General features: G+C 44.8%; 1 protein-coding gene across 3 annotated transcripts in view; it reads right to left on the bottom strand.

Annotated features, from left to right (window-relative positions):
- The window catches only part of LOC144783075 (SPARC-related modular calcium-binding protein 1-like), a 419,240-nt gene that overhangs the window by 204,703 nt on the left and 190,569 nt on the right, over nucleotides 1-23,968 (bottom strand). For all 3 annotated transcript variants that reach the window (XM_078662241.1, XM_078662242.1, XM_078662243.1), the window contains exons 4-5: nucleotides 4,871-4,970; nucleotides 676-726 (exon numbers count right to left, since the gene is read on the bottom strand). In XM_078662241.1, the coding sequence (XP_078518367.1) occupies nucleotides 676-726; nucleotides 4,871-4,970 (151 nt within the window). The remainder of the gene's footprint in view (nucleotides 1-675; nucleotides 727-4,870; nucleotides 4,971-23,968) is intronic.

The raw sequence follows: 23,968 nt of genomic DNA, 5'->3' as shown, positions 1-23,968 counted from the left end.
TGTGCTACCACGCATTTGTGTCCTGGGGCTATGGTGGTGCTGCATGATGACCTAGACGTGCCCACCATCACAACCCATGCATACCTAAATGGCATGATGTGGGCACCATTTTGAGTATTATTTCTGAAGTACAGTTCCATGATAGCAAATGCATATCTTGGAACAGTAAATATCTTGGAACAGTAAATTAAAAAAATTTTTTTTTATGTAAACGTGTATGTTAAGATTGGAGCAGCCAAGTAGCAAATTGCAAATACTGCACCCCACATGCCCCCAAAAATGTAAAAAAGAACGTGATGCTTGGGGGTGGGGGGGGTAGCAGAGGAGCAAAGGAGCAAAGGAGGAGTGGGGGTGGTACAAATTCAGCAGGGGTAGGGATGGATGAGGAACAGAAAAGCGATTGTTGAATTTTGTTTTTTAAAAGCCACCTTGGTGACTTGAAATATTGCTCTAATGTACAGTAGACTGTAATTTATCCCACATATTACACCCTTGACAATTAGTTGCACATGTAAAGCCGGATTAACCTTACAAGGCTGTATTTATGGTTTTAGAGGGAGAGAAACTTAACTATTTAATTTGGTAGGCAAATGTACTGTATGATTTACCGATTCTGCATCCACACTCAACCAGTTAATAACTAGTGACCGTATTTAGGTATTAAGATACACTTACCTCTCTTCGATGAATTAGGGTCTGTCCATGGTAGCTTGACAGAGTAAGAGCCTGCATGAAAAATGATCAAATAGATTAACTAGGGTGAGGAAGGGCAAAGAGAAAATTGAACTGAAGGAAGGGAAAAGAAGACAGGGCTAGCCAAATAAAGTCCAGTGTAGAAGGAAAGGAGAGGGATGAAAAGAAAGAAATAGGAAAGAAGCTAGAAACATCAGAAAAGTGCAAATCTGCACAATTGAGCACAGTAAAAATAGAAGTTGTGCGATATTAGGCGTATCTCAGAATCTTTAAATTAATTGTCTAACTATACTCAAAAACGATCGGCTTAACCAGTTTAAATCAGTATGAACAATTTGGAAACTATTGTGTGTTGAACGTAAATGGTTTTAACGACCAACTGGACAAATGCAGTTTTGTTTATGTATGGCTTCTATACCAAATACTGTGACATTAACTTTAGAAACAGTTGAGTATTTCGTGACTTAGGTCTTGTTTGTTATTAATCGTGCCAGTAGAGTACTCCATGAAAAACTGAGATTTTATTTCTATATTTAGACACAGAATTACTCTTAGCAAATTCGCACAAGGATAGCATTCGCTTGTTAGTACGGTTGCTATTAAATTCACAAATAATTATTTTATAGACTAATAACTTTATGAGAAAAGAAAAAAAAAAACAAGGAAGGAATACGAAAGTAATGTAAATAATTTCCAAGAGTGCGAAGAAGACATAGCAGAGTATTGTGAGAAATGGGGTTGCTGGTTGGGGGGATATGAGCCCTCCTCAAACAACAGCCACAATTATTGTCAAGGTGAAGCACAAACAGTCCCTAAATTAACCTTTGCTTAACCCTCTGGTAGCTTGGCACAAAAGCAGTCAGGCTTAACTGACAGGCAATGTGTAAAGAATGAAAGCAGCATTTGAACAGTAATAATGTGAAAACACAACACAATAAAAATCCCACACCAATCTAGAAAAATAGAGTAAGTGAATTATTTGACACCAAAATAACAAAAATCCAATCAGTAGAATATAAGTTATGAATTTTTTAAGATTAAAAAGAAACCTACTGCCTATAGGATCAAAGCACCAACTGCGGACATCTAGTCATGCGAGACTGGGGCAAAGTCGAAAGTTAAGGCCAACCACGATGAAGCGCGATTCAGACACATGCACTGGGCCCGGTCTCAGCATAACTTTAGACTTAGAATACATTTTGTAAAAAAATAAATGTCTGAGAAGGTAAAGTTCAGCGGGGCATAGACATCCAGTGGTGGCCGAGGAGGAGACGTCGACATCAGTGAGCCGCTGGATGAAGCTGCAGTGAAGTTTTCTACATTCAGTCCTAGGGCCAGATGTAGAAAAACTTATTTACCGATTCATAAATACCAAATTTTACCGATTCAGTATTTATGAATCGGTAAATATGAAGGAGGGAGATGTAGGAAGAATCGGTAATTGAATTACCGATTCTTTAAAATTCGGTATTTACCGATTCGCTAAATACCGAATCGGTATTTCTTATTGATTCCTATGGGCTGTGAAGCCTATAGGAATCAATGGGAAATACCGATTCGGTAATTACCGAATCGGTAAATACCGATTCCGGCAAGGGTGTAGGGGGTGTCACTTTGACACCCTCTAGCACCCCAAATACAGGCATGTGTGCCATGTGGCACACAGACATGCCCTAAGGGCATGTCTGTCTGTCACATGGCATAGGTGTGTATGCACACATGTGCATGCACACCTTGATTCTGTATTTTACCACCCAATTGAATTGGGTGGTAAAATACCGAATCTGTATTGCCTTTGGGACTCAGAAGAGTCCCACCTACATTTGGATTTACCGAATCGATAAAATTACCGATTCGGTATTTTACAGATTCGGTAAATTTACCGATTCGGTAAATTTACCGATTCTGTAAAATAAATGCCCCTACATGCCAATTCTTAAATACCGGTCGGTAACGGCCGAAATCGGCCGTTACCGACCGGTATTTAGGCTCCTACATCTGGCCCCTAGTCTCTTTTATGGAAGTCAAAAATATACAGTAGGACAAAGTTACAGGCTGAAGCCGACAAAGACTTCTCGAAGGCAGATACCCCTTCTGTGAGGAACTGCTGAACAGGATTTGCTGCTGGGGAGAATAATGTATTAGGAGCTGCCACGAAGTCTGGCCAACCGCCGATCCACCTTGGTTGGATGGCCGAGCAGGTAGGCCCCGGTCTCCTCTTGGTTTTCAAGGCACTTTTTGGCTGAAAATGTTCTATGACCCAAGTGTTTGATTTGGGCTATCTGGTCACCTTTAACGCCATTTCCAAGGGTCCAAGACTAGAGGGACACCACTTGGATGGTCAGGTCACACTCAAACTGAGTAAAGGTGTGGGATTAAGATGGTTGGAGCATTTTCTGTCCCTGAGGCTCTGATCAGGAGGCCAGCCATCTAGCCCTTGGAGTAAATCTGGAAGTCTTGGGTTCAAGCAGAAAAGAAGATCTCAAGCAGCAGGGCAGTCCTCTGAGGGCACTCGGTTGGCTTTAGGGAGGAGGGCAGTGCTCTAAAGTACACATCAGGTCATAGGCAGCAGGGCAGCTCTTTGATAGTCCCTCTGAAATCCAAAAGTGAACTGAATAGTGGGTCTGAGGGTCCACATTTTTTACCTGGTGTCAGCTTTAAAGTGGAAGAAACTTCTGAATTCCCCCCCATGGAATTTTGTGCCTCTCTGTCCTAGTCGTAGGATGTCTGGGGGCACAAAAGGTTAGCAAGAAGTTCTTTGTGTGAGGGCTGAGGCAGCTGCTTTGAAGTGCAAGTGGGTCTGTGCACAGCTCTGCTCCCCCATCCTGCTTGGATTTCCCACCCTGCCAACACCCAGTGCCCCTATAGTGTGCCTGTCTGGGAGGAATACACGAAGGCCAATGGCTACTCACACCTAGTCATGTGACCCAGGATACAGGCTGCAGGAACCAAATGGCTAAGACAAGAAAATGGCAGCTTTTCAAAAGTGGCAATTTCAGAATTGTGACTTAAAATCTTGCTTTACCATTAAAGAGTAATAAGAATTACAATTCCTTGGACACCAAACATGAAATTTTTTCCTGCTCCCAAGCAAACGTTACCACTTATTAAATGCAATATTGTAATACAATGTTATTCAATGGGAGAAATAGGCCTCCTAGGAATGGAAAACTAATTTCTGAGCTTTCACTACCAGAACATGTAAAACTTAAATTTCCACTTTTTTAAGTGAAATGTTCCCTTCCCTCTGGGCTGTTGAGGGCCCATTCTAGGGGTGACATTTATGTATCAAAAACAGAGTTTTAGACTAGGAAAAAGGTTTATGTTGTGAAATGAAAATTTGGCACTTTGAAACTGCACACAGGCTACACTGTCAGGCCTGAGACATATTTAAAGGGTTGCGTAAGTGGGTGGCAGAATAAGTGCTGCAGGCCCACTAGTAGCATTTAATTTACCTGGGCTAGGAATATAGTAGACTACTTTACTAGAGACCTATAAGCAAATAAAATATGCCAATCGGTGTTAAGCAATTTTACAATTTTTTAGGGAATGAGCACAACATTGGTTAGCTGCTGAAAAGTGTTCAGAGTCCTAATACAACAAAAACGAAATTCAGAAAAATAAGAGGGCTGAAGGCAAAAAAAAATTTGGGGATGACCCTGCAGAGACGGCAAGTCCAACGAGTATGAAAAGAAAATTAAAGATAAATGTAAAAGAGAATTGGTGAAGTACGTGAGTAAAGATTGGAGGAAAGTTAGTAAAGAATAAAAAGCTCTCCAACAAAGAAGCAGAAAAAGTGAACTGACTCTAATGTTTTTTATTTGAAAATATCACAGACTGTAGCTTCCTCATGCAATTTGATGGGAAGAATTGATGAGGCAGAAAAGGGGAGAGAAGAGCTGGTAAGTCTATGTTATGTTAATACATTTCTTAAGCACGCAAATGCCCCGGGACATCAAGGCGCTGGCTCAAATTACAGCAAGGTGCACACTAGGACAAGAACTGATTAAAAAAAATAGCCACGTCTAGATGTGGCCTCTAGCTTTCTGTATCTGTCCTTTTGTCCTTGTTCAATGCAGCGGCATGCCAAGTGTGGGGAGCAGCTCTGTTTAATAGAGATTAGTGCAGGAAATTTTAAGAATTTAGTACAAAGACATAAAGTAGATATTAGTTGTACCGGTACAGTTGGGGGTCTGGTTGACAACGGATGTCCCACTGACTGGCTTTCCATCTGCAGTGGAGCACCAACAGTATCCGGTCTGCTTATGGCACTGCACCTGTAACAACCAGGGAGTTTAATAATGTATAACATACACAAACACAGACTTGACAATATTTCTTGCCACATCATTGAGAAAGCAATGAATTTTCATAATGCTGTGGTCACCAGAGGATGCAGGAACGCCAATGAAAGGTCAGAAATATCATGATGCAGTGCACCAACTGCAGCAATTCTGTGTAGCTGGGTTTGCATTTAATGAAGCAATACACATTTTGACCACAGACACTAAAACAGTATCATGAAGGTGCATTAGATAAATGTAGGAGTGGAAACACAGATAATGGCGCAGATGATTGCTGTGGAGAGGTTAATGCAGTGATGTTACATACAATATAACTACTATTCAGTTTCTGGACACCAATAATGAAGAATAGGGTGAGTTGTCTTTTGAGTTGATCAACCTTCCATATACTTAAGACTGATAAGGTGGGTCTCAAGGATGGCCTCGCATACTGTAATGGTGGGTTTAGCTCGAAGATCTCTGGGAGAGTGTGGAGGTGCAGTGGTGCCAGTAGATCAAGGCACCTAAAGCTATATATTGTACTGAGTGGTTTAGGGGGATAAGGACAGGTAGCACAGGTTTGCAGATGGAAATGCTCATGAAGGCACATGAGGCCTTTTCTTTTTTTTAGAAGTAGGAACGTGAAAGGAAGAAGTTCCCAAACTAACTACTCCTATATAAAGCACACCAAAACGCAGGGTCCTGCGTCTCTGCTCCTGCTCTCCTCATCAAACCCAAGGAACAGGGAGCACAGCCAGACTGCACTGACCAATCACAACGCTGCAATGCAATGTTGTGATTTGTAAGCACCCAAGTTCTTCTGACCAATCACAGCACTGCAGTGTAGAGTTGTGATTGGTCTGAGCGTCCTGGTTCGACACTCAGCCAGGGAATGGGGGCCTGGGTATGTTCATCGCGCAGGCTGTAATGCAGCCTGCATGGAGAATAGGGAAAGTGGACATGACTGTTTTGGGTAGACCAAGTGGGCCGCCAAACAGTCATGTGCACTTAGGAGTGGGCAAACCACTCCTACCCTGGCCTGCTCCGCAAGCAGTAACGAAGCTAAGGGGTTTGCACTAATCCTCCTCAAACATCTGGGCTAAGAACATCAAATAGAAACCAAGGGGGGGTGATGTGGATGAATCAATAAGAAGTTTCAGAAGGTACTACATAAATTGGTTCCTACTCACAGGAAAAAAATCCAACTATTAATGAAGCTAAGTATTAAGTTACATAACACCTCCAAATCCGATTAGAAGAGGTTTCAATCTCTTTTTATGAATTCTTTAATTCATTATCCATGTAGTCAACATGTAAAACACAAGGTCACAAAACAACATCAATAATTGAACAAATCGTTTCTCATTCCTTCCAACCCATTCTTCAAACAAAGGATTGCTGCATATTTTTGAGCAATTTAACCATGAGTTAGTCCCATACACAAAATAGGGGAAAAGTCAACCCTCTAATAAGTCTGAAATGTGTGTAACCAATTTCTTTATTCGTGTTCAAGTTCCGTCTGACTCCTCGAATCTGTGGGGTCGACGCGTTTCGGCCCAGGCATTCGGGCCTCATCTGGACTCTCCGTGAGCAGAGAAGCCCAGTCCACTCGCCCACCCAAAAAGCAGCACAAGCATAATAGTTATTCTCATTTTATGTTTCTACTTCGCACTGCCTAAAAGCAATGGGGCGAGGCTCCTCCAGCGTAGCCGCCACTGATAGATTGAAAAAAGGAGAAAAGATACAGCCAGGGGCTAATAAGAGGGGAGAACACTATAAGAATAGGCACCTGCATGGAGCAGTGAAGAAGCCATACTGGAGAACAGGTGCTGGTCTGATTGTTGATTTGTTTCTCCTTCAGGAATCTGGGGCAGATGAGATCCGATACATGCATCCTGGCTACAAAAGCTTTGGATACAATAATCTTTAAAGAGCCAAGCTCTTGCAACTGAGGAATGTTGGTGACAATGGCATCACTAAGACCATATATCAAGAACCTTGGAGATGAGGGATCCACTGAAGCTATGGATTAGGAGAGAAGGGGCTTCACATACATTTTGATTCACGGGCTCTGGCAAAAAAGAAAAACTAGAAATTAATCTGTGAATTATGTTCTGTAATAGCTTTCTACATGCCATCCTTCCTTTCAAATACTATATTGCAACCAGCAGTCTGCTGGGCATATCATTTCTGACACACACATCCCCAAAACGCCATTGAATAAATAAAATGTGCTGCAGATTTCTTGCATTTGCCACCAAACAAATGAAGGAGGAGCCGCCTGGGGGAGGCCAGCTGTAGAGGTGGGCGAGCCAACAAATAAACAGAGAGCAATCCAAGGGTCAGCCCTCGCTCAAAGAGCCCGTTTACGAGGCAAGCCCAGAAAATATTTGGCATGTAAGCAATGCAACAAAGATAATATTAGAATATGATATGGTGTCTTCAAAATGCAGAAGAGTATCACTTTCATACATCCGATTATATATACGCATTAAGAGATACGAAGAGGTGAAAATTAACACAACATTGCTGCACGGGCCCTGATGACTATGCTATAAGTGGATGAAGAGCAGGGCCACTGAAATTATTCGGCAGGGGAGCACCAAATTATGCGGCAGAGTTTAGTGAATTATGCGGTAAGAAAAGAGAAATGATGCTGCATAATGCAGCACATAGAATTACTCTATTATTTTACAATTTCTTCACATAGTAATACTGTCTGGGCAAAGATTTCACCTCATTAGTACCAATTCTAGAACCAAATACAGAAGTAAGCAACTGAAAGATGACAAATTAACTTTCGCAAAGGGCTCTCCACTGCGCGCAAACAGATGTGGCTACGTTTTTAGTAACTTTTGATCCGTTTGCTCTAGAAACCATTTTTTTGTTAAAGTATGCAGATTATGCATCAGATGATGGATCATGTGGCCAATCCATAATCACAAAAAACACAATTGATGGACAGAATGTAGAACAATGTCATACATTCACCCCAGTACAAGGATCTGGGCCTAAATCCATCGTTTTTTTGCACTCCACACCACCCTGGGTTAGACACTGGCTATATGCAGGCAAAAATAGCAGCGGTTGCAGAATCGCATAATTCCAGTGGCGACTAAGAGGTACGTCAGTTGTCAACTGTACCCTTTATATGGCCTAGATTCTTATTAAAGATGGAGCAACAGTATAAAGTATTAAATCAAACACAAGACAGGCTTGTGTACAGTACACATCCTGAACTCACGTATTTGAAGTGCTCTCATATGTGGTAATAAACAAAACGAAGGCTTAGTGAAAAAGTATTTACCTAATGTCACACAATTTGGTCAAGCAGGGAAGGCGGGATTTATCCCCCATTTTCCAGGATCACACTGTGCAAACCAGCCACTAGATGGGTATCTCTTCCAGACATCAATATGCTTAGGGGCAGATTTACAAGCCCCTTGCGTTACTTTTACGCTGCTGCATCACTTTTGTGATGCAACGACGGCATAAAAAATGCTTCAAATTTACTACGTGACGCATCTAGGGAGCTGCGTCACGTTGTAAAGCCATGCGTGATATTATACCTGCATCAGGTATAATGTATGCAGTGTAGGCGTTCCCACGCAGGAAAGCCTCATAAAAGTGACACAGTGAAATCTACATGACTTTTAGGACGCCACTGCGTCAAAACCTTACGCCTGAAGCAGGCGTCAGGAGTGACACAGTGTATTGGAAATGGGCCACAACCCGCATTTCTGAAGTTGCGTCGTGCTTGCGACACAACTCCAGCAATGCATGACTTTTCCACCAACAGATGCGTCAGAATTTCTGACGCATCTATCAATCCTTGCGCCATAGTGCGCCGTATTGTAAATACGGCGCATCTAGTGTGGCCCAAGGGTTTTTCACTCAGGCGCAGGGAAACTGACACATCTATAAAGATGCGTCAGTTTCTTGTAAATCTGCCCCTTATTCTTTAGGTCTTGGAGGATGAGATTAGACTGTGAGTGACAGGCAGAGTCCACATTGTATTTTTGGCAGTTTAAAAAGTGCAAACATTGCCCAAGGACATAAGAGTGCTTCACAACATACAGGAACCAGGTTACACAGTTTTCTATCTTTTTGGTACAAGTACATGAGACTGGATTCACAGGAGGCTGGGCTAAAGCCGGGATTCAAACCTGGTTCTCCCTCTTACACAAGCAGCAGCTGTAGCCACTGGCTATATCACCTCCTGTTAAAGCTCAGCTCGTTTTGGACTTGAGATTAAAAGAGGTCCTCACACCGAGTAAGGCGTCAAGCGTTTGGCTCAAGCTTTTAGAGGCTCGCCCATCCCTAGTCAGGTGTCCTATCAGCTGCTGTGGCTGAGGGAGCAGACAGTGAGTATGATTTACAACAAAGTGCAAAAGTATTGCTTTCTATTCCTGTATACAAATGCATTGACTTTATTTAATCATTTCCTGTCATTGATGGGCAGTTTGCAGCTGTTTTGTAAAAATGTGATTGGTTCATTCTCAGTTATTGGCCTTACTGTCTCTTGGACGAGGGGATGGTTTGATGTCTCCTCTAATTTTGAAGCAGTATCTCTGTGTACAGAGGTACATTCTTTTCCCTCCTGCCCACTTTGAAGGGCAGATGAGCAAAACTTGACTATGTTGGATAAGGTCATGATCTACAGCCCTTTGGAACCCGGGCTACTATTTTATCCACAGAGGGGTGGGGCAGGAGAAGAGCTCTTCTGTACATCCACATTCTCTACATGGGGAGCAGCCAGAACAGCTGAAAGGCCCTCAACTTCTTCCTCCGTGAATCTAAGCTGTAGAGGCAGCTTGGGCATTATGCACCTGCTGCTGAGATGTGCATGTCACCTACCTACCGGTCATACGTTCCACCCCTATTAAAAGGAGCCACTTGACTAATGTACCTTCTGCACGCACAAAACAGGTAGTCAAATGTCTCCGTTTTCAGTGAGTTCATTTGTTAGTTGGTTAATGGGTCCGGTAGTCATCGTTACCTGTAACGGATCGAACTGGTGTAAGTGCATGGGATGATTTCCATGAGAACATAAGACTAATCCCAATAACCAACAACCACTGGAATAATCAGTAACTTTGGAATCAAGAGTTGTGTGCTACTCATCTTAATGCTCTTCAACCCCTTGTGAGGGGTAGTAAGCACTATGTAAATGCTATTACAATACAATACAATTGAATCAATTGGACTAACATAGCTGAAAACAGTGATTTCTAGAAGTAAATCCCAGTACTAGAGTACAGCGTCATCAATGGCATGGCGTCATCTGGTAACTGATAAAGTGCAGGCATAAATAAACCACTGATTATGGATTGCCAAAAACATTAACTATTTTAAGCCACTATGTGTGTTATACATTATGTATTGACCCATGACAATATTGGGATTGTGCTTATAGATTTTTATTATTTAAAAAAGCTGATAATTGGAAGTGAGTGTTGGTGAGGGACAATTGTAGCACCAGCATCTTCCCAGCCGACCATCATCAAAGGATGGTGGACTGAGAAGATGTAACCACCAGCTGTCACATCTTCTCAGTCCACCATCCTTTAACCGCATGCGCGCTAGCGGTTTTCCCGCTGCGTGCTGCGTTTTTAAAAAAGCCACGTTACATGACGAGCTGAGCTCGTCATGAGCGTGCGAGCGGTGTAACTCGTGACGAGTTCAGCTCGTCATGAGCACGGAAGGGGTTAAAAAAAGATGTGAACAGATTGATCATCTCCACAGTTCACCGTCAATCAGAAGCTAAAGTCTGCATAACTATTGAATAGCACTACAAAGAATACTCCATGCTTCGGCACGCCAACACCCACTGTGTAACATTTGAGATCCCCCAGGAGGTAGTTTTACTCCATTCCTTTTCCCTCCTGCTGATTCCTATTCCACTTAAATAGACTTTGACACCCACACCACTCCTCATTTAGGATCTTCTTCCAAGCATTTTACATCTCAATAGCTCACCTCTACCAGGTTCATAGCCCACACTGGTACCCCAACATAGCATCAATGCGAGAAGGAGCCCTATGATGTTGTGATTAGAAGAGTACACACCATCAGTTTTTCTTCCAGATTCCCTTTTTATTAGGACATAACAACTACATGCAACTAAAACAAGGTGTTGCAAAAATGCAGTAAAAACGCAATAGTGTGCCAGAAAATTGCCATTTTTAAGCTGCACAATTTCCTAATCCATGCCACAATATCCTGATGTCTGCCTCATAAGTTTTTACAGTCATCGTGGAGAACTCAATCACTATTTTTGATTGACACTTTAAGTAAATGACATAGGGCACCTGAAGAGACCCGTTTCAAAATCAGTTTTTAATTACTGCGATCACCCATCATTTAATGCCCTGCTGCTATTTTCTGGTGAAATTAGGCATAGTCCTAATTAGTTGTGACTCTATTTTGCCCGTGTCTGTTAAGTGCTGGCCAGTTTCGTGTGGGTGCTGGTTGAGTCATGCATGTTGCTGGTAGATGCTGATTTGGGTTTATGTGTTTTTAGTAGGGGCTCGCTGGCTTTAGTACTCTCCTAGTATAAGCTAGCGAAGTTTGATGTGGTCCTAGTAGCTTCTGCACTGTGCTGATCAAGCTCTGTGTTCTTCTGGTATGTACTTGCTGGATATAATGTGATTTTAGGTGGTTCTAGTTGAATTTGTGCACTTTAGTAGATGCTGGTAGGTGTGTTGTGCTTCTAGTAGATGAAGGTTTGGTCGTGTTTGCTTCAGGAAGGTGCTAGCCCAGTTATATTCTGTGTGGCTCTTGTACCTTCATGGGGGATTGGGAGTGCTTTTAGAAGGCGCTGTCCAGATTTGCTGTGTTTCAGTTCTGGCTATGTTCGATCCATTAGTGGTAAGCCTGATCATGTGCAGTTTACTTGTAGATACACTGTAACAAAATCAGGTGTGCTTTAAGTGGGTGCTTGCTGACGTTTGTGTGCTTTTTGGACGTTTCTAGTATCTGTAGGGCAGGTTTGTTGTGCTTTGGAAGATGCTGGCGATCTTTTGGTATGTTTCTGTAGGTGCTGACCAGGTTTGGTGTCTCTTAATGGTAGATCTGATCATTTGCAATGTGCTTGTAGGTAAATGTTAATGAAGTTAGATGTGAACTGAGATGGTGCTTGCTGAGTTTGGCGTGCCTCTGAATGGGTACAGGCCAAGTCTGCTGAGGGGTCAATAATTTCAGAGTGTTCTAGCAGGTGCTGAGTGGGCTTAAATTTCCTGTAGTAAGAGTCCATGGCACATGTGTCCTTCTGGTTGGGTTGAGTTTTGGATGCTGATTGTAGGTGTTGTTTAGGTTTTTGGGTATTTGTTAGGTGCTGATTGAATATGGTGTGCTTCTAGCATTTTTTACATAGTCCGGTGAGAATTTGAATTTGAATTTAAAAACATTTATACAGCGCACTTTTACCCAGCGGTTTCATGGCGCTATGAGTGAACCAGTGGACGGCAACAGCAGGAGGAGTTTAAGCAGTGTGAGCTAACGTAAAAAGGAAGGTTTTGAGGTCCTTCCGAAACTGGAGGTAAGAAGGTGAAGTCCGCAGGGCAACAGGGAGGGAGTTCCAGAAAACTGGAGCCAAAACAGCGAACCTTGCTCCACCGGCCCTCTGTTTTTTAAAGCGGGGAATGGCTAGTAGGGCCAGATAAGTGGAGCGAAGTTCTCTGCCTGGAAGGTAGGGCTTAATAGCAGAGCAGATGAACTCGGGGCGGTACCCGACCTAGCCTGGTAGGTGAGGCAGCCAAGTTTAAAAAGGGCACGCTCTTTCACAGGAAGCCAATGTAGTGCTTTAAGCAGTGGAGTGGCCCGATGGTATTTGGGTAGGCCGTGAATCAGGCGAGCAGCCTGATTCTGCACCAACTGCAAGCGGTGGATCGCATAAGCAGGAGTCCCGTTGTAGATTATGTTACCATAGTCTATACGGGATAGTACCATGGCCAACATGATTATTTTTAAAGCAGAAGGAGAAAAAAAACGAGAAACTTTTCTGATTATTCTGAGGGAAAAAAAACAGGAAGAGACCACAGAACTAACCTGTGGATGGACAGTGAGTTGTGGGTTTAGGAAGATCCCAAGAGTTTTTACTTTGGATACGGGGAGTGGAGGGACACCAAGGGATGAGGGCCAAAAGGAAGGGGACCACGGACTGCAACCACCTCCGGTCAGGACCAGCTCGGTCTTGTCCGGGTTGAGTTTGAGGTGGTTGCAGTTCATCCAGTCCTGAATGAACGTCATGACTGTCCGGACATTCTGGGCGGATGAAGATGGGTGGGAAAGGTTAAAGATTAGCTGGAGGTCATCTGCGTAGTTGAACACGGTGACCTCCAGCTGCTGTAACATAAAAATTTAGGGGGTAAATGTATAAATTAAACAAAAGAGGGGAAAGTGATGAACCCTGGGGGACCCCGCACTCTACCTTGCGGGAGGCCGCGGCGAAGCCAGCCAAATGGACCGCCTGAGCCCTCCCAGTGAGGAAGGACTCGAGCCATAAGAGGGCCGAGCCCTCTATGCCCGCCGCCCTGACACGGCGGAGAAGGATGGAGCGGTCCACCGTGTCAAAAGCGGCGGACAAGTCTAGGAGGATCAGGGCTTGCGGAAGGTTGATGTCGATACCTTCACGCAATTTGTCCATTACTGAGATCACCACTTTCTCTGTAGAGTGCCGGGGGAGAAAGCCGGCTTGACAGGGGGAGAGGCAATGATTTGCCTCTACGTGGGTGCTCAGGGTGGTCGTGACATGGATTTCAAGGACTTTTGCTAGGTAGGGTAGGAGGGAGATAGGGCGGTAATTGGAGGGGGAGGATGAGTCGGCGTCAGGTTTTTTTATGATTGGTATGGCGACCGCCGATTTGTGTGGGCTAGGGACAATACCGTGTGTAAGCGAATCATTAAGAAGGGTCAGGGATGGTGTGGGGCAGGTTGAATAGATTTCCTTGAGGATGTGAGCAGGGGCAAAGTCCAAGGGAGAGCCAGATTTAACCCGGTGAAGCAGAGAAAGGAGTGTGTCATTGGTTAGCAGCGGGATATTGGTAAGTTTAAGGGTGGTAGGGGGCGGGGAGGGATTGACAAATGTGGGGGAGGGCAGCGGGATGTTGTGTTTGATTTTAATAACTTTGTCAATGAAGAATTCATTGAGCGAATTGCAGAGGGACTGGGAAGGGGGGGTGGTGGCCGTAGCTCTACTGGATGATGCCAGTTCATGGACGGTGGAAAAAATTTCCTTAGAGCGAGATTCGGCTGTCATAATCCTGCTCGTGTAGTATTCAGTTTTGGCTTCAAGAATGCCCTTTTTGTAGGTTTGCAAAACGGACAAATAAATTGTCTTTTGTGCGGGGCTATAAGTTCTTCTCCAAGCTCGCTCGGCCCTCCTTGCGGCTAATTTCTTTTCTTTGAGGTCTGAAGTAAACCATCGATTGGCTGCATGGGCCCGCTTGACTGTAAGCCGCCTTAGGGGAGCAAATTCATCACCCGCCAGGGTGAGCCAGTTGTTAATGGCGGCCAGCTGAGAGGTAGCTGCAAGGCCTGAGAGGTCGGGACAAGTTCTGGCCAGAGTTGAGCAGAGAGAAGGCATATCTGTTTTGCCCCATTTCCGGACCCAAGTGTTTTTGGGGAGCTGGGGTTTGGCTAGAGGCGCTAGATCAAGGGAAAAAGTGATGATGGAATGGTCTGACCAGGAACACGGGGATATTATGGGGGATGTAAACGGGACATTCAGTGACCAGATTTGGTCTAACGTATGGCCATGTATGTGGGTGGGACTGTAAATGAGCGGCAAGAAATTCAAGCTGCTCATAAAACTGGTGAACTCTTTTGATTGAGGGCTTTCGGCAGGATCGTTAGGCCAAAAGTTGAGGTCCCCCAAAACTAGTACAGATGAATTGTTAATCACTAGAATCAAGTAAGTGCTTGTATCATTCGACCAATTTCCTGTAGTTGGTTGCTGGGTTTAATGCCTATTTAATATGACGCTCTTTGATGGGTTTTGCTGCTGTTAATGTTGCCTTGTTTGAGTATGTTTCTTAATGTGGACTACGCCAAGCGACAGCAATTCACAGGTTTGTTATTCGCCCATATAAAAACTGTCTCAAGATTACTGCCCTTTTATTAGCTGATTGCACATTCTGCGGTCTCATTTGTGCTTTATGCTGTCAGTCTCCAGTATGCAAGATGCGTGCAGCTGAGAAGGCTAGAGTGCTGTCAGTTCGTAATGACGATGCCAATGCTTGGCACCAGTTTACCATGCACGAATCAGAACAGTGCCCATGCAAAGCGATGGACCAGGGCGAGGTAGCGTGTCTCATACACAGGATGTTTAGGAGGTTTCTCTGCGAAGGATGGGCCTCAGTGCCAGGATAACTGACCTTTACAGTGGATCCACTGGAGTGTGCTGCTGGAGTCCTGCTTAGGGTTACCCGTCACTGGCAGGCCTTCTGTGGCAGGATTTGGGTACACTGAGCAGTGAGTGTCTGCTCCATATAATCACTCAATATTTCTGCGTGCGAGGTGATTGACTGACTACAGCACTCACAAAACACAACTGCAAATGAATAGAAATATCTGTATTTTGCTAATCTCAGATGCTGAGCTCACAGTGTAGACAGGAAGTAAATAACCAGCTCACCGTTCAGACAGGAAGTAAATAAGCAGTTCGCAGAGAGAGGAAAAATAGGTGGCCCTTGTAAGAGAGTGAGGAAAACCGTCTGCCACATGGAAGAGAAAGTGGTAAATGCTAGAGTCGAGCAGCGTCAACACAACATATCAGAAAGAAGCTAAAAACTCAACCCATGGAAGAGATATGAGTTGAATATTCGGCGGAGGAATGGGATAGGTATTAAGTTCATGGTACTGACATGGGGTCCATTTTCAATTTAGATGGGGGACTTGTTCGCTTCACCCTAAAAGACAAAATTTGAGTAAATTACACAAACAAGTGATAAATATTTACGTTTTGGTGCTGTGTTCAGTGTGCTTATTGGTAGGTGTTGGGTGAATCTGGTATAAGCACTGGGTGGAAAGGGTGTGCTTTTGTTGGGTGCTAATTTGGAGCAATGTGTTTTTAGGAGATGCTGGTTCTGTTCATTATTCATCTGGTTGGGGCCAGGGCCGGACTGGGAGTTGCGGGCACCGGGCAATCCCCTGGTGCGCCGCAAGGGTGGGGCCGGTTTTGGGCCCCTGGGGGCCGTTTTTGTTACAGGGCCGTTTATGCAGCATAGCTGCAAAATCGGTCCTGTAACAAAAGCGGCCGAAAACCGGCCCGGCATAGAGCTCGGTCGCACCCCCAAGCCCCCCCCCCCCGGGCCGGCTGAGCACTTTTCCGGGGCCGGTTTTGGTTCCCAGTCCGGCCCTGGTTAGGGCTGGTTAAATTTAATTGTGTTTTTCATAGTTGCTGCTTGGTTCTAATCCGATTTGGTACTAGCTAGGTTTATTGTTTTTACAACTGCTGTGCTGTAGATTTGGTGTGGTTCTCCTGACAAGCTTTCCGACCAGATGTACAGAGAGGTCACAAAAAACTGGTCACGATCTGTCAACAGTATTTTTGTGACCAGTATGGTAATTTGAGAACCAACCTATGCAATAATAGGTCAGTTTTCAAATTCCTGATTCCTAGTGGGTCGCAATTTGACTTACTTCATGAATATTAATGAAGTAGGTCGCAAATTGCGACCGACTAGAAATCAAATCCATCACAGGGATCGTGGACTGCAGGGGTCACCAGGCCACCATGTTTGTGATTGCTTTTAAATAAGGGTAAAGGTAACAGGAGTAAAACCCATAGACCGAGTTGAGATCTGGGTGTACATGTGTAAAGGCAACAATATCTCAACCGGATTTAGTACGAGGGACAAATAAAGGCTAATGTACAAGACATTACTAGAAAACAGGAAAAAAGGAAGAGAGACTATAATTTAGTTGTTTTGAAAGTGCATTTAGCATCATATGTTTTTGAAAAAAAACATATCATACACAACCGTTTAGAACAGCACTGTGAGCACAAAAGGCGGAGGCAACTCTGAGGGGGCTTTGTGCACTGGTGATAGTGAAGCAAAGAGTGACAACCAGTGGCGGCTGGTGACATTTGAAAGTGGTGCGGCGTAAAATGATAATCATACTGCACCGTAGCTAGCAAGTGCAGCGAGCGAGCCCGAACCCCCTAAGGAGTGTTCGGGGGGATTTCCCCCAGAGAAAATTTTGAAAAAAGGGTGGACAAATGGTGCATTTTCAAGCAAATTTGAGAAAGCAGGAAGGTTAATAAAGCAATTGTGAAAGTGCAGTTCTTACATTAATAGATGTCATAACATAGGTAGCTGCTTATTCAGTATAACCACAGAGCTTCATACATAACACTCCAATTTTGTCCTTGCAGTTTGCATGCAGCTCTTAGATGACGTTATTAGCTTGCAGTTGTATGTTAGGATTTTAACTTACAAACTGCAAGTAACAAAAGGATCTCTTTGACAAAAGCAGTGACTCACTGACCTATTTACATCATGTGCATTGTGTGATATGCATCAGGTACATGTTCTTTGCAGCAGGCACATTAACCTTCTGTGCTACCTTTCCATGAGTCAAAACTTCCATTAGACAAAACTCTGATCTCTCTCTAGGAAAAACATTAACAATATCCTTGGTGCAACAACACCTTTAGGAACTTGATATGGGTTGTGATCTATGCTGCCTAGCCTTGGCTCTTCTTGTCAGCAATTAACCAGTGGGAGCCCGAGTGCCTGAAGCCCTTAGCTGGTGACTGGGGCTCTTCTAAGGCATCTTTCATGCTTACGACTGCTTCTTCACCCTGCCTTCACTTGGAATCCTACATTATGGCTTTTCCACTGAAAAAACAAGGACCAAACGTTTGGGGCAAAATGTATCTTTTCATTCCTTATTGGGCAACACCTCATGATTGCTTTCCCCCTGTTTTCAGTTTGCTCTCCCATGCCCTCCCACCTGCCCTCTGTCGTCATCTGGCTTCCCCAAAGGGGAATGGAAAGGTGGGGGGATTAAGCAGTGCTCAGTTAGCAACAACAATACTGTAAAAATAAGGACAATGTGCAACGTAAAGGTGTGAAACAAGAGGCGCAGCCATACAAGTAGTGCTGTACAGAGCCTCCAGAGATAAGCCATTAGTGCACTGTGTGTTGGTTCTGGAAAGGCAGGCCTAGAAGAAACAGCGGCAGCGGGTGCAGTAAGTTGGGGTGTGCAGGGGCAGTCGTTTGTGGATGTCCACAGTTGGCCATAGATCAGAAGGGGGCCGCCAGACCAGAACCATATAAGTGGACAGGTGGGTTTTGGCCGCAATACCAGTCCTGGAGGAAGGCTTGGAGCGGCAGTGCTCAGAAAGGAGTGCCTCAAAATCTAGGGTTAAGACACACCAACTCAGGGAAGAAAAAAGTTCTGACAAGGCCAACAAATCTAGCAAGTACTACAGAGACAAAGAATCAAAAAACCTCACTGCCATCTGCAACAAATCTTAAGGCATATGTCGAAAGGCACACATTCTACAAATCTGAAATGTGTTTAGTTTCCCTTTTCGCTCCTTATTTCACTTTTCCCCTCATTGTTTGAAGCCTCCCTGCCTTCCCTGCCTCTCCCTCCCTGTCGCTTCATCGTCCTCTCCCTTTTTTCAGCTGTCTGTTTGTCTTGTGCTGTCTCTCTCTCTTTCCCTATTTCCCTATTCTCTCCTCATTTTATATTTCTCTTCTTTCTCTCCATCTTTTCTTCTGTCTCTTTGACACTCCCCGTTCATTTCTCCTGTTCTCTGGCTTTCGCGCCTTCTTTTCTCCTGCTTTTTCTTTTTTCTTGCTGTCACTAAATCTTTCTCTCTGTCAAACTGTGTCTTTCCCAATTTAATCCCGAATTATGTCTCTCCGCATCTTTGTATTTATTCTGTCTCTCCCTTTCTCTGCTTCTCTCCCTATCTGCCATTCCACTTTCTCTCTTCCTCTCTTTGCATGTCCTACTGCTCTCTCTGTTCCTGTCTGGGATTCACCCAGGCTATGAGTGCCTTTGTATTTTCTGCCTCAGTTTGGCTGTCTCAGAGTCCCTGTCTTATGTCTTCCTCTTTCTTTCAGTGTCTGTCTTGGTGTCACACTGGCTGTTAAAGTCTTTATCTTTTCCTCTCTCAGTCTTTCCCCATCTTTATCCGCCCCTCCCTTACTTTGACTCCCCCTCTCCTGTCTCTTTCTTTGTGTCTGAAAAAAGCTGTTAATGGGAAAACAAAGAAACATAAGTAAACATCTCGAAAGGAAACAGTATTCCTGTGATCCTTTTCTGTTCCTTCGCTCGGCTCAATGACACCTAGTAGTGGCCCCTAACTATCAGTGAGTATATTTTTATTATTCGTAAATCGCATATCTTAGTGAAGAAATGCTGTTTGATACACTATTCAGTCAATAGAAATTAAACTTGCACACTCTCAGTGCTGACACATGCTACCTGTAAGACAGCAACTGCATCTTCGAATGTCTTATCGTAATGTAACCTCACACTAAGTACAACAGAAAGGATGCCACTGCACACTTAATTCACCTTGTCCAAACATGTTAAAATTCAACACTCGGTCAGCTCCTGAATGCACATCTATGATAAGGCCACACTAGTGCCATGATACATGACAACAAGATCAACTGCCACACCTTCCCAGAGAATGCACTAATAACCACTGAGTAGGGTTTCTTTCCAAGTGCCAGACTCTGCCGGAGCTGACGACGGCAGAGCCGGTCTCGCTCCCAGCGTCCGCTCATCACCTGCTGGGTTTGGGCAAGGCTATCCCCTGGCACCAAGAGTTGGGCCTGCCCAGGTGTAAAGGGGTGCGGGGTGGTGGGCGATATGTAGAACTGCGCCGGGTCGGCGCGAGGGGTTTATAGTTAAGGGCATGGCAGGGGTGACTGACATGGGGGGGCCGTGAGGTGCGGACCCTTCCGGTAACATATTGGGTGCAGTGAGTGAGGGGGCCACCCTGGCCTGGTGTCATGGGAGTTGAGCTGCAGTGTCCGGCAAACAGTCAGTGTGCAGCCCAGGAGTTACTGCCTGGGGAGGCTGGGTTAATTCTTCCTCCACTGCGCCGGGCTTTGCAGGCCGGGGTTGTGCCAATAGGAACTTTGCACACTGATGCATGTGGACTGTAAGCAGTCATGTAAAGAAACATTTATGTATTTTTTCATTGGTTTTAGGAATGATTTTGTGTTCTGTTCTGGTCACAAAGGATACAACTATTGATTCATGTGCATCGAAGCATCTCCGACACCATCAGTACTTCTAATTGCAGTGCAACATCTCTTCACTGCAGTCCGGCACTTCACTCAAAGTGCTGTCAGTAGCAGCACTGTCTGTTGGTCAGACCACGCTGGGCACCTTTCATAAACCAATGATGGAAGACATGCGCAGGCATTGCTGTTTACACTTGGTGACAGCCATGACACCAGTAGTGAGTGGGTTACTTCATCACTCTAATCAACCACGCACAGCTTCTTGTTGATATTGTGCAAATAGACATTAATGACAATCATACATGTAATGCACACTGCTGTCCACACGCCAAGTCCAACTCCGCCACAAACAGGGACGCTGCAAGCACTTTAACCTCTTCGATGCCAGGGTGTTTGGCAATTCCATTCACGATGTTTACTGAGTTCTAAACAGCTTAAATGTGGAGTTGGTGACTATGCAAGGGAGCTTATTTGTTCAGATGTTCCTGCCATTGTGTGCACTGGGTGCTTTCAGACTCTGTTTGTCATATGGTATGTCCGCTTGAGTGCGTGTATGTGTCGTCCGTGTGAAGTGAACGCATATCAGAATCACCACCTCAGATGGTCCGATCACGGTCCTAGGTCGCTGCGAGAATGGATATGGAAGGGGCCATGAGCTCCTCTCACGGGACATCAGAGCGAGAACCAACCACCCTCTGGTGCCCTGGGAATGATTACCGTGTGACCTATGAAGAGAGTGCTGTCAGTTATCAGTTAAACGAGCATTTGAAGGTGAAACACTATACGTTATAGAACGTCTTTTTTCTCTGTTTGTTGCCTGGTCCCGCTTATGCTGAAACACTGATTGTGAGATGTCACTATCATAGCGAACACGGAGAGACCAATCACAGGGAGGTAATGCTCTTACCCAAGCCTCCTAAATGCAGCCCTGTCACACACAGTGTAAAAAACTTACATTGACTGTACTGTTGTTGTCTTAGTGAGTACAAACAGCGGCGAGCCAAGCACGAGGTGAGGGACACGATGACTGGACACTCTCTCGTGACTCGTGGCGCAACAGGCACTAGCGCGCCTGGCGCAGTGATGTACCAACAACACTAGAGGAAATGGCCAATCCACTGCATGGCTTTGCATACGCCATGGTGTGATTGGCCATGCAGTGCGGCATGAGCATCCACCACCACCCCACGCGCGGCGGCACCATCTGTAGTCAGCGCGGTGACTCCAGCCAATCCGGGCACAGCATTAGCAGTGCTACTGCGCCAGGATTGGCTAAGAGCAGAGTTATTCCTGGCCATAATGAGACCCGGGGGCCCGGGTCCCTGCCAATGTTCGAGTTACAATTTAGGGGGGAGAGAAGCAGTACTTCGTGTGCGCATGCTTGGGTCAGTACTAAAAATTACTAGACCTTACTTTGACAAACGCACACTCACTGCTGCAGCTGCTGGCTAAATCTCTATTCTGCTGCGCTGTCACTCACTGCCGCAGCCCTGCCCCCACAGCCCTTCCGCAGTGCGATGTCCCCGGTTCAGCCGGGCTTGTCCCGGCAGAGCTCTCTCCAGGCGAGTCACGAGAGAGTGCGCTCTCAGAAATAATAAAAAAAATTAAATAAGCGTGTATGAGTAGCATCAGCATGACGGTCGTCCACATGGCTAGTGGAGCAACGCCCCAACGCCCCCAATGGACGCACCGCCGCTGGTCATAGCCCAACCAGTAAGAAGTATTGACACTATTCAAAGCGCATTTTCCTGATATTTGCATGTAATAAATGAAACATATTAAACATAAAACAATCTTTGCATGTGACTTTAGTATCTGGTGCCAATTTATAGTGTTAATCAACCAGGAAACTGTTCAGACAAATTGTCTCTACTTGAAAAGATACAGATTGAAAAACAAAATAATTAAATAGGCCTCAGACTCAAAACAGGACAGTGAAAAATGGAAAGTACTGTCAAACTGATTAATCAACCACCAAAAAGTGTACTGTCATCTTTACAGAAAAATGCAATAAGACATAAGGTTTGTGACCTGTCCTCGTATTCATCTTTGTCTATCAAACATCAGGTTCCAAAAGCAGCTGGACTGTGAGGGCAGCTGCAGAGCACAGGCCCTTCGCCAGCACAAATACCCTAGTATTAACCAGTCACCGACCCAGCGGTCACAAATTACTGTGCAAACAAAATATAATTATATGATAAATTGAAAATAGCTGTACAGAATAGAGGAAATATGTATTAGCAAAAACAAAAAACAAGATTGATGGGAGAGTTTCAGGTTTTGCCAACAGCATTCAATGCATGGCACGAATACCAGCATGAAGTACTTCAATTTCCATCGTCCGGATGAGGGTAAACTAATACCATTATATTTGGCAGTGAAGCATGCAGGTTTTTTTAAATAGAGACCATTTAGGCAGCATTTCATTCCCTCTGTTGTAAAAAGCATATCTTCCTTTTTAAACTTATACAAATCCTGCAAAACTAAATTAGGATATTGTGGCCCAGTAGCATGCCATTCCCTTAAAACATTTCAACAAAGGTGTTCTGAAATACAATTACGACGTGAACAAAAACAGAAAAAGACTTTTATTTCAAATTAAATCAAATGTATTCACTGCCAAACTTTCCCATGGCGCTTACCTTCCTGAGGGCTTGTTATAGAATGCCAGTGTGAGTGACCCCTGATATGTTCCAGGGGAGTTGTTCTGTCAGCATTGCTTCTGTCTACTCTCTGACTACAGGCCCGAAATAATCCATTCAGACCTGTCTTCGAGTTTAGAGTTGAAGCGCTGGAGATCAAATGGCAGCCTCAATAAAGTCCCGCAGTTAGCAGCACAGGAAACCGGCATCTCCTCGAGGCTGCAAAGTGTCTTTTCAGAAGTCATTATGGCAAACTGCGCACAATCGACTTTTGCGCTTCCCGCCTGCTTGCAGCCTCTACCCCACCCCTTCTCAACTCGTCATAGGGCAGGTACCACCCCCTGTGACGAATCGGGAAAGGGTGGGGTAACCATCATCTCCTCTCCCTGATTGACGTGGAACCCCGGTGCTTCAGGGCTTCAACCTGAAGCACCCGGGCCAAACTTTACCCACACGTCATCAGGGGGTGGAGACTGGAGCTCGAGTCTATGTCTTTGCCGAGCTGATGACCTCACAGACCCCAGGGATGTGAGCTCAGCCGCCCGGCAAATACATTAGACTCAGTCGCCAGGGCTCGCCCAGAGACAGAAAGTTTAGGAATGCATCGGACTGGCTGGCAGTGTGTCAGCACATCAACTGCCTTGCCCCCAACAAACGTGTGTAATTTTTTTTTATAATAGTCTTCCCTTAAAGAGTATTTTTACTTTAGCAATGCCCGACGCTGAGGGGATGAAAATAAAGGGGGCGGAGCCCAAACGCCCTTAACCAGAAACCGCCACGCAAGTGACAGGTGGGTATATACAGCGAAAGACGCAAGGTGGCACTTGTGAAAAAACAGTATATACAGAGTCAATGGTTCTTGCTCAATTAAATGGGAAATGATTGTTAGTGGTTAGTGTAGGGAACCAAGGTAGAAGATGCGCCACGAATCGCGCATCTTGACCTGACATGGATCGCGGCAACTCAACTGCCTTGCAACTGCGCCCAGGCACCCGTACTTCAACGGTTGCCGTATTCATTACCGAGATTTAGAAAATCGTCCGCTGAAGAAGGGAATTTACCCGTCCTTCCCTACAACAACATAGACTAAGAAACTCCAGTCGGTCCTGGCCCGCTCGGGGCTCCGAGC

This window comes from Lissotriton helveticus, chromosome 9 (assembly GCF_964261635.1).
Source record: "Lissotriton helveticus chromosome 9, aLisHel1.1, whole genome shotgun sequence".
Lineage (NCBI taxonomy): Eukaryota > Metazoa > Chordata > Amphibia > Caudata > Salamandridae > Lissotriton > Lissotriton helveticus.
The sequence above is the reverse complement of the archived record's forward strand: the minus strand, read 5'-3'. Positions and strand labels throughout refer to the sequence as shown.